The sequence below is a fragment of the Platalea leucorodia genome, assembly GCF_965183815.1.
Source record: "Platalea leucorodia genome assembly, chromosome: 4".
Lineage (NCBI taxonomy): Eukaryota > Metazoa > Chordata > Aves > Pelecaniformes > Threskiornithidae > Platalea > Platalea leucorodia.
The window spans coordinates 33,523,140-33,534,491 of record NC_138826.1 but is presented as its reverse complement, the minus strand read 5'-3'; the positions used below and the strand labels follow the sequence as shown (position 1 = coordinate 33,534,491).

At 37.0% G+C, this 11,352-nt stretch overlaps 1 protein-coding gene across 1 annotated transcript in view; it reads right to left on the bottom strand.

Annotated features, from left to right (window-relative positions):
• Window positions 1-1,302: 1,302 nt before the first annotated feature.
• Window positions 1,303-11,352, bottom strand: part of BICC1 (BicC family RNA binding protein 1) — a gene marked incomplete at its 3' end in the record, with an annotated part of 110,850 nt that continues 100,800 nt past the window's right edge. Inside the window, exons 17-21 of the mRNA XM_082309735.1 lie at window positions 10,822-10,976; window positions 8,275-8,431; window positions 5,414-5,574; window positions 3,013-3,112; window positions 1,303-1,433 (exon numbers count right to left, since the gene is read on the bottom strand). Coding sequence (XP_082165861.1) covers window positions 1,303-1,433; window positions 3,013-3,112; window positions 5,414-5,574; window positions 8,275-8,431; window positions 10,822-10,976 — 704 coding nt within the window. The remainder of the gene's footprint in view (window positions 1,434-3,012; window positions 3,113-5,413; window positions 5,575-8,274; window positions 8,432-10,821; window positions 10,977-11,352) is intronic.

Below are 11,352 nucleotides of genomic sequence, written 5' to 3'. Positions count from 1 at the left end.
CTGAAAAGACAGAGGAATAATATTGCCAAATTATTTGGACTTTCACAGTATAAGAATGCAATAGTTAGCTCTAGCCACTTATAATATGGACTCTTTCTGTTGAACATAACTTGTTTCAGAAATAGTTCATCTCCAGAGTTTTAAACACTTCTGCAGCTGACAATTACAAATCTAGGTTGAACAAAACAGATGCTATTACACCTATTTTCTGTAGGTCGGTTAATTGCTGCATGCATAGTCATGTAAGTAATATGTGTCATTTATTAAATGGCAACAGTGCTGTCTTGTCAAGTTAGATTAGTTGTCTGTTTAATCAAACTGACAGCCCAGAGCTCTAGTTTGACGAATGCCTTTCATTCTCTACCATAAATCTGCAGTAGATCAGTTTAATCTGTTACGTATTGTAGGTGTATAGAATCTAAAAATAAAAGTCTGATATAAATAAGTGTCCTTTAATGGCAGGGTACTAAAAATAGCCCTTTGCTTTGAGACAACCATTAAAAACAGTTTTAGCATAACAGGCAGCAGTTAAATATGATGACTGCAAAGGGTTAATATTGCAAGGTCCATTTTGGTCTTTCATTGCATCTGTTACAGTGAGTGAGTATTATTGCAAGCAGCATTACACTGCTTCATAAGAGTGTAATAGGACTGGTCCACTACCAAGTGGCTTGATTTTGGAACAATCTCTTCAGATAACTACCGGGGAGACAGAGAGGGAAAAATCTGCATAAGAACCAGTTTCTAGTACCATTATAGTGAGATGTGACTTAATGCAGAAACACCTGAAAAAATTTTGATTAGTGCCAATATAAAAATTGATATGGAAATGAAAGAGAAATAAATTTCCACAGGACAAGAAATCAGAACATGTAAAGTGCAGAAAGACCTCAATAATTATTTTAAGCAGTACCAGAAAAATCCATCTTGATAAAACCAAAATCTATGCTCTCTGGCATCCCAGCTCTTCATTCTTCCTTCATTCAACAAAGTAAAAATTCAGTGCATACATTATAGTTATAGGTAATAAAATACTAAACAAAAGAACCCTATAATATTATTATTGCAAATTCTGTCCAATCTACATGAGTAAAACATAACCCACATTTGGTGTTTTGAAAGACAACAGACAAAATGTGTTTCCTCTTTTTTTTTTTTTTTTTGGCACAGTATTGTGCAGACAAAATGCTTTGGTCCTTGACACCCAAACTCCCAAAGTGCAGAGGGTGGTGTGCAGTGAAGGCTGTCCACAGGATTGCCATGTCCATCTTTACAGCTGACTTTTTGAGCCACAACTTACTGCTACCAGCGACCGCTGACACTAGCAATGTCCGAATGATACTGACGCGGCAGTCTTCCACTAGCTCCACCTTCCAGGAATGAGGCACGTACGTTTGCTGGGTCAAAGAGCTTTCTTCGGTTTTTATTCAGTTCTATAAAGGTCACACACAAACAAACAAACAAAAAATCTCTCATCAGAAATTAACTTTAATATGTTGATCTAAGCCAAAAGCAAAACTTCTATTTAAGCAAACAAAATATTTTAGACAGAACAGTATGAAGTGAAAATGTCTGTGAGACACTCGTTCGGTTTAACAGTTCAACCGGATAGTAGGAGTGCCAGGTTAAGACTCATAGAGGCTGCTTGGGATACAGGCATCTATTTGGTGCAATTCTTAATTGGCACTGATACAGTGTGGAGTACATAATATGTTGCAATATTGATTTAGATCAAATTGACATAGCTGAAACACTTTAAAAGTGTTCTATTATATTACTCAAAGGCTGCAATCTTCCTGAAGGAACACGCACACAGAATGTACAGCTGCAGCACAATCATGCAATGTAAACTGAGATGACAGAAAAGCTTATTAGCCACTTAATAATTTCTCAATGCACAATTCTTTATTTTAAAACACTGAAATAATATTTTAATAAGGTCTTTAGAAAAAACAGATGCTCACCTCTCATTCAAACATGTACCCTAAGCTTGTATTAGCAAATGCTCATCCAAAATGTTTTTCCTTTCCCCAATTTTCTATTCTTGTAAACAAATTCCATGATAGATAAAAATCACTGAAAGATTACACAGATTTTCATGACTGCTATTGAACTAAGTACATTGCATTTTCACCCTCTTTATGCCACCATTTTAAATTCATAGAAAACATTCACTAATGGCATCAGTGGGAGAGATGCAATTGGGAGAAAAATGATGTAGTGTCACAATGAAGCATCTGAAGAAAACTCTTCCTCTGACATAGATTCATTGCCTAGACAATGTAATATGAAATCTCATGCTATTTATTACAATTAGAAAAAATCTAGTTAGACATTATATACTGCAATGCATGGCAAGAAATTATATTTGGCCTTTATCTTTCTCCACTTAGGGTACAAGACAACCTTTTAATTAAAGTGGGCTGGGAAAATTCCAAATAAGCATTACATGTTTCTTTTCAAACCTACATAGTTTGCAGAAACAACTGGCCTTGGGTGGTGGTGGGGGAACGACACACAAACAAATGAAAAAAGCAAACCAAAACCAACCCACCCACCCCCAAAAAACGAGGCAGTTTTTCCCAGTAGTATGATTGATCTGCTAATCAATAAAGTGGAGGACAGGGAACCAAAAGCCTGAAAATGCCAGTTCTGGCCAGTACATAGTGCCATTCAGACTCCGCAGAGCCTGTAATCACAGAGCTTCTAGGACCCCCAGTTTTGGGGCATAAAACAAAGTTCACATCTGCTGTGAAACAAACTTTCTACCAAGCTCCAACTTTACAAGGGGACACAGGACTATACAACTGAAATCTTATTTGGTAATGTGAAAGCTCTATAAAGCCTGGTTTTAAATGCCTTCTGATGAGGGGCAAGCCAATATGACCTCTGTGGACTAGATCCTTACTTTTCAGTCTTTCCAAGATCCTTTGTCAACTGTAAACACACAACTCCAGTGAGAAGAATACAAACAATACTTAAAATCAACAAATGATCATCTGTGTTATTTACCTGAGATTGCAAGCAGCATTTTTCTTCTGGCACCAAATGTCGTAATTCCTAACTCTTTCAAATCTTGATCAGTAAGAGTCAAGAATGTCTGCAGATCAATCTAGAGTAAAAAGAAATAGGAAAATTATGCAAAACAAGTCTCTCCCCAAAAGTATTAAGCCATAAATATGGTTCAGAATAGCTTCACAATTTTTTTCTCCTACTGCATTTTACAGTTACTCTGCCAACCTATTCCTTGCACGTGAACAGCAATCATTGCTATCCAGTGGCTTCTTCACACAGTTGTTCAATTTGCTACTCTGCATTTCTGACAGATAAACTAAAAAGCGAGCAGTTTTAGCAAAGCACAGAAGATCAATTGATCTTATTTATTTGTGATTCTTGAGATTTTGAGAATTTACCATAATTGCTACAATGTACTTGGGAATAGCCAGGTATATACGTCTGTAGATATGGTAGGTGCTTGCCCAGCTACTGGTGATGCGTTTGAGTTAAAGCACTGAGTATTTCATAGCATTCCAAAGTGTGCGCAACCACGTATGCTTGTGGTTTTTTTATGCTCCCAATAGACTTCACATAGTGGAAAATTGTTTAGTTTTCACTCTGGCCAGACTCCTTGGCTCATCTCACACCTAATCAGCAACTCAAGGTAAGAAAAACCAAAACGAAAACCCACCTGTCAAACAAAAGCCATCTTTAGTGTTAGAAACCAACACAGCCATCTCTCCTTTTTAGGAGAGTGACTAAGATAATAGGAAAGGATTAATGACTGGATAATATATGTGTTATGAATCATGCAGGGGAGTACAGAGGAGATAAACCTGAGGAACCGTACACAGAATTAATTGAGGCGTAGCTGGATTTATTTACTCAGATTGAGGACTAACCTTGCCACTTTCAGCCTGGTTGCAGGAAAACCCATGCTGGTGTCTATCCCACACCTGCCAGTGCTTTGCAATCCAAAAAGAGTTCATTAGCTCAGGTACAGCCAGTTCCTAAGCACTTTTGTGCAGTACTGCACAGGAATAAAATTTGCCTACATCACTTAAGCAGCATGATTAGAGAGAGACAAGAAATGCTGGCAGGAAACACCAGATCCCGCTGCCCCTGGGCCGAGACAGCAGCAATACACTTCAGTGGACTCAGGACGATTCTGTGAGTACATATACATGAGTGCCTTAGTGCACAGGAGAAGGTACAAGTTTGCCTCATGTCTACGCTTGTAATAGTGTAGTACACGTTTCATTGTGCCCCTGGTGTGCACAGTTTTCCTCTCGTGGAAGCAAATCTGAAGCTAAATATTGGCACACCACAGCAACTTGTACAACATGAATGGAAGGTCCTCTTGGAGCTTGCTCTTCATGAACACATGCACAGTTCTTAATGACATGGCAATCTGTGCAAAAATCCACTTTGTGTGGTCTATTAGGAGAAAACATGCAGGTGCAAATCCGAGATGAGCAACTGGTGCAGACCTCACTGCTCATAAAGATGTGAAGTGGACATATGGGTCCAGAACAGAGGAAGATGCTGAATCCAACTGTGGTCCTTCCCCTGTACCACATGAGGCACTGACACAACCCACACAGACATATATTTTGCTCCCTAGTACACCCAATTCCAGTGGTGTGACACATACAACTACAGTGCTTTCAGGACAAGCTCAGGGGTTTTATGTCTAAGCCAGTAAGTCTTGCAGCTGGGCTTGCTGTACCTTTGTGACACAGTTAAATCTGTTACTGGAATAAGCTATCTGCAGATAACCAAGTTGACTGTAGTATTCTACAGATATGAAATACTACCACTTGGACTAAACTGAGATTAGTTGCTGTGGAGGTGGAAAGTTCAGAAATGACTAATCATATCTCCCTGTTGGGACTGGATCAAAGGAAACCAGCTGGCACACAGGGGAAGAGGCAAGGGATGAATATATGTGACCCCAGCATCGGCAGAGATAAGACATTACTACTGAATGCAGGCTGGATTTCCATAAGCTATACATGAAGTTGACCAAAAGCTATTCAATTCTAGTTAGCATCCTAGTTTACAAGTAGCAGCCCAGGTTTAAACTTCCTTGAATGCAGGGGAGGGCAGAGGGAACCAACGAACCAAAAACAAAACAAAACAAAACAAAAAAAAAACCAAAAACCCAAAAAATCCCCACCACCAAACCCTAGTTTAATTCTTTGTTAAGTATAAATCAAAGGCGCAGGACAAAGTAGTACTCATGTCCAGGCTGGCTATCTGGAAATTGAAAGACACATGATACAGCTTTGAAAGAATAGCTCACGAAAATCCTGTCACAAAGTGATGCTTCTTAGTAGCTTTGGTCAAGAGATAGAACAACTACTGCTGGAAAACATGCTACAGACAGAAAGGTGTCTTTCAAAGGAATACTAACCTCTTGCTGTTGGAATACGTCTGTGTATTTGCCCAAACCAAGTTTGCTGAACAGCTCAGGCAGGTCAGATCCCTTGAACAAACTGGTCAGGTTACAGCCATTGCTTCCTGTCAGCGAGGAAATGCAGTCCATGTAATTACTGCTACTGAGATAGTGTTCAGCTGAAAGGGAAGAAGTGCACTTTTTAGTCACATCACAGAAGTGCACAATTTTCTGTCGTATCAACATTGGATTCAATTAGTTCATTAAATTATCAAACTGTTTAAATCTTTATTATTCAGCAAAAAACCCTCTCAGTGGTCTGAAGCAATGGGCAGCATAAGGCAAGTTTTTTATTAAGTTCCAGTGTTTGTTTTCTATAGAAAGAATAAAATCACATTATGTGAACTGTCACATGGATACAAGTCAGGAAGTCATACAGGGGAAAGAGCTGCAGGACTCCATTGCTTTTCCTCCTCTTAAGCCCTCTCCTCTTTTCTCCAGCAAATATTTTGGAAAACACCATTGCACACAAATGCGACCAGCCCTTTTTGGTCTGGATGGGGAGTAAACCATGCTGGAGCAATTCCTGGTAAAGGAACTACCTAGTAGCCACATGATTTAGCTATTATTTTAGTACAACAGACAAAAAATAAATGCAATAGTTTTATAAGAGACTAAAACTGGAAATACACTCCCTATACAGTTTTAAATTACATTCCTAAAAGGTAAATCTTTAAAAAGTTTCCAGGGCTATTTAATTCTAGTTAGCATCCTAGTTTACAAGTAGAAGCCAAGATTTAAACTTCTTTGAATGGGGGGGCGGACGACGACGACAACAACGACACCCAACCAAAAAAACCACCAAACCCTAGTTTAATTCTTTGTTAAGTATTAAGTAGCTTAAAAAACCCAAGAAAACTGATTTAGCAGTGCAATGCCTTTCCTCTGTGTGTGCATACTGATAGTATACAATCACATAGTTCATAATTGTTTTTCCTCATGCTGCGTAAGAAAAGGATAGCTCCCAGGGAGTGCATTAGGTATTTGTGTAAATGGCACCATTGTGAGTGCTCCCTCCCTTGTTACAGACACAGGAAAGAATAACAGAACAATTCAGGAGGTAAAGGATACTTTCCTAGGTGAGTAAAACTAAGATTGCCCCAGAGATTTATGCTATGGCCTCCACCACAGAATGCCAATAAGATGTGAAAACCACCATTTTTCACAACTGGCTATGCTACATTTCTTATTTTCTGGGCATGGACTAGTTAGAAGCATTTGGGATCGGCCTCACAGAGTTTGGAGAATTTCTATCAATCTCAGCTCCATTTTGGAAAAGAGTTTTAAAATACAGTAAAACTTTCAAGGTTGAAAATATGAACATTAAGTTTGACAAATGAAGAAATAACTAAGTTGATTTTTTTAAACTTTAAAAGGTGGTGCTTCAATTTCTTCACTATCAGATTAAGATAACACTAAAAATACCCAAACAGAAATTCATGATCTTACACTCAGGGCAGATCATGCAAGGTCATGTATTGAAAACTGAATATTAAGAAATACTTCTTACTGGTGCAGTCAGGAAGCATTATCTTAAAAACAAAGAAAAAAAATCAACACTACTATGCAATTGTGTCAATGAAGACTTAGTTTTTAGTACTCTCTCACCTATACCTTAAGGTAAATACGTTTGTCCAGTCAACTCAAACTATTTCTTTCGTCCCTCCTCCACACATTTCATTCTCTAGGAAAGCTACAGCTGCTATAGAACAGAGTTTCCCCCACTGCCACTGTATTCACATTTCTAATTTTCTTCTAATGCATATGTAAATATATTTTTAATCCTTTATTTTGATTAAACTAGAGCTTCCATTTTTATCCAATTAACTTGGAAATCAATGGCTTGATTTCAAAGATAAACTTTTCATCTCTCTTGTTCTGTAAGTACTTTAGAATATGGTATGCAGCCATTCACAGCTGAACTAATGTGCTTTTTAAAATAAAATAGTTACAAGTACACCAACCATGAATATTTCCTCTAATTGAAGCTATCCTTTCTTAGGATGTCTAACTTTTACTATCTGTGTACTTTGCAGTTAATCTGGGATTTAGGTTTTATTCACCTTTATAAGAAATACGCAACAAAAAGAAAAAAAGTAAAAACAACCATAGTAGCTATTTCCCCAGAAGGCAGTTAGTTAGCAGGGACCAGTATACTCTACCTCCATTCTTCGCTCTTTCAGAAAGGCATATATTAAGTTATTAAAAGAATGAAATTAAGTTTCAAAGAGTTCAACTGAAGTAAAATTTTAATTTGTAAGTTTTAAACATTATTTTAAAAGTAATTACAAAATTTACAGCCTGTATCCACAGAAACCAGTGTTTAAAATCATGTGCTAGGCCATGCCAAACATATGGACAGTCTTATTTTATCACCATAAAGAGAATCATGCTTTAAAATTCAAGATCAGCACAGATTATGCCTTCTCCACCAGTAAGAAAATAGCCCAATAAAGACCTGGCTGTTCTTGTTGCATCCATAACAGAGCAGAACAATAGCAGTCTACAAATAAACTTTATTTTACAGGCCTGTTTTCAGTACTCCGTGAAAAACCCCTTCCAAGACAGCAAAGAGCTTTCAGCAAGAATGTCTTGCATTTAAAAAAATTTCCTTAAACGTTTTCCTTTTGCACCATTATTCATCTATCATGTTACACAATTTTGCATACGCTTTCACTTTTCAATTTGTAAAATAAGTTTACTTTACAGGTGCTGGTAATTTAAAACCCTAGTGATGTCATGAAACATTTATATTAAAATAAATATTAACTGATATCAATATGATTTTTTTTTAAATCAAATCTTAAGAAATTATTAACCTGATTTATTTTGTTTCCGTTTAGGGCTGCCAATTGAGGAGACAAATTCATTATGAGCTGTGGGTCCAAGCCCATTACGGTCTCTCCAGTTATCAGATTCACTGCCACTTCCCAGGTGCTCCCGACTGTTGGACCGTGAGAGAGACATCGATGAACCCTGCATATCCAAAAAATAAAATTTAGGCAGAAAACAAGTTTCATTGTGACTCAGATGCTTTCTTTGAAGCAGCTCAGTTAAAAAAAAAAAAAAAACAAAACAGCTTTTAATGCTTGCAAACATTCTTTTGGCAGCTGATCAATAGTCAAATAATTGCAAACTGGACACAAAAACAGCAGGTGTGCTTAAAACATATGCAGTTTACAGATTTTAAGCAGAAGTTATTTAAAGACCATGCTTCAAAATACATTGCTCAGTATTTCCAAATTTGTTTCCAAAATGTTCCATGGTATCAAATTCCCACACGAATTCTAGACAAAGCAGTCTATCGACTATATCCCTTCACGGGGAAGAGAATGTAACAGAACATCTATCTGAAGATAAGTGGATCAAGTACACAATACTTGACAACAATATGGTATACAATACAAAACCAAAAAATCTGCAATGGTTTGTGAATTTGCTTTTTTTTTTTTTAAATAGATTTTAATATTCCTGTAAAGTACTAATTATCAACTCTCATCACTGTGTGTCAGAATGTTCTAAAATAAGGCAACAGTATTCTCTGAAAGCAGCAGTTAACTATGGAATTGGGTGGGGATGTACACAAAAAAGATGGACATTATTGACACCACACATTTACATGAACTAAAAATTGTGGAACCAAATGAACAATTTAATTCTATTCCATCAAATTCCAATTGAAAAGCATAACTTAAAGGCAGCAATCTTTTCTACTATTCAGGAAAATTAATGCCACTGAAGGAGAAAAAAAAAAGGCAAAAGCTCCTTGTCATTGGCAAAATCAAGAAGGTGTGAGCTATGGTTAGTATGACTCAACAAATGAAGAAAAGCAGGAATTGACTTCAAGTCTTACAGAAAAGCAAGAAAGGACAGGCCCTCTACATTATGTTAGATCATAGTGATGGCTAAGAGCTGTGAAGTGAAAAAGATGTCATGCAATGTTTCTGGAAACCTGAATACACAGTAAAACATTACAGTGAAGATGAAATATGTTTGGTGAGCTTATTTTACAAATTAACTTCCCAGACATTAGACTATAATACCACTACTATGTCTGTTCAAAGACTTCAGCACATTAATCTCAAAAGTGCACGTGTATGGAGGAAGCGTGGCGGTACTGCCTCTGATATCAATGATGTTGAAGACTGCTAAATAGAAGAAGGATAGAAGGAATCCAAGTTTTTTTAGCTTCCCCAGATGTTTCCACAATAACTCATACCAAACAATGGAAATAGGAGTCTTAACATGCTATCATTTCACTGGAAAGAGCTAAGCCTGTGGTTTGCACATGGGCAGACTCTGAGCGGCTAAGATACAGTGTTGTTGGTTAGAATGGCATGCCTGCTTAGAGACTTTTAGCAGTGCATCATGATTTGGGGGAAAACCCCACCCCAGCTCAGTCAGTATAGAAAATTATGTAAAAAAAAATTTCACAGATTTTGACTGTAGCTTTTTCTCTCCCCCTATTATTACTGCAAGCTCATTATGTCTATCCAAACCTATTACATGTAGTTGAATGACAAAAAATTCACGTGTCAAGTGGGGAAACACCAAGGCACATTTTTACCATGGTTGAATATGTCTTTTGCATTAAAAGATAGGTATATCCTAGAGAAAAGCTGTATGAATTCCCAGCCCTGAAGAAACATTCCATTTACATTTTATATAAGTAGGACAGAAATAAAGAAAAAGGTGTCTCTGTGGAAGCTGGGAAAGATTACAGCAAGAAAACATACTAAAAAGCTACTTCAGAATGCATTTGAAAAGAAAGGAACATAAATTCCCTGCAATATTCCCACAGTGGGACTCCGAAGAGACTTGCTGGACCCTACGGATGCCTTTTCCCTGGGAAATTTCTGGGCCCAGTGAATAGTGCAAACAGAGCAAGCTCTTCTACTTCTACAGCTTTGTCAACAAAAGATAAGTTGAGCTACAGCTATTTCTTGTTCTAACATTCTGCTCCACTATGCAGTGATTCACATTATATAGTTTATCTGTTACATACACATTGTTTTAATTAGGTTACAAAATTTCTACCACTTGCCTACAACTGTTGAGACATTTGGTCCCATAAGTTGTTTTAAGTTTCTTTAATCAAATATATTTTCAGGAGTAGACTTCTATAAAGCTAGAGTAAGATTTACAAAGCGGATATAATTTTTTGTGTTGGGCTGAATGTATTCCATATGCCTTAATATTTACATAAGAAACATTTTTCACAATAAAAAAACATCATAACCCTGAGAGGAAAGCTAAAAACCTTATCTCTAAGACTTCTTTTTACAAAAGTTATAGACATTTCTCAAGAGAAACAACTGTATCATTCACTAGAAATAAAATTTCCATTACGGTATAGTTTTTTATACCTCATATGTAGTTGTCATAGATGGCTTGTATGACACGTGATTCGCTCTTCTTAGTTCCTTGATAGTTTCTGCAGGCATAGATTTAGAGAACCCCAAACCACTCCATGTATTTGTTGGAGTTCTCACTTCTGTTACAACAGGCTTCTTTAACATAGCTGAAAAAAGAGACAAATCAATAAATCTCAACCTTAGTAAAGGTACCGAGATGATAACCCTGAAGTTGTGTACGCTAATAGACTTCAACCCACCAAACGGTAAACTCTAAACACCTCCACTTGCTACACAGCTTGAATCCTACCTTTCCTTAAGGCAATTTATTCTGTCAGAAGATAGTTAAACTCCACAGGGCTGCAAGGAAGCCAAAAGAATCATATCTGTTTCAAAAAAAAGGTTTCTGGTTTTCTTTTGGTGTGGAGGGTATTTGGTTTATTATTAACAGAATCAAAGATATGGTTAAGTCCCTTATCAATTTTGTAACTTAATTTATCCCTGAAATAAGGAGCAACTTTGCCAATAACAAACATCTTAAAG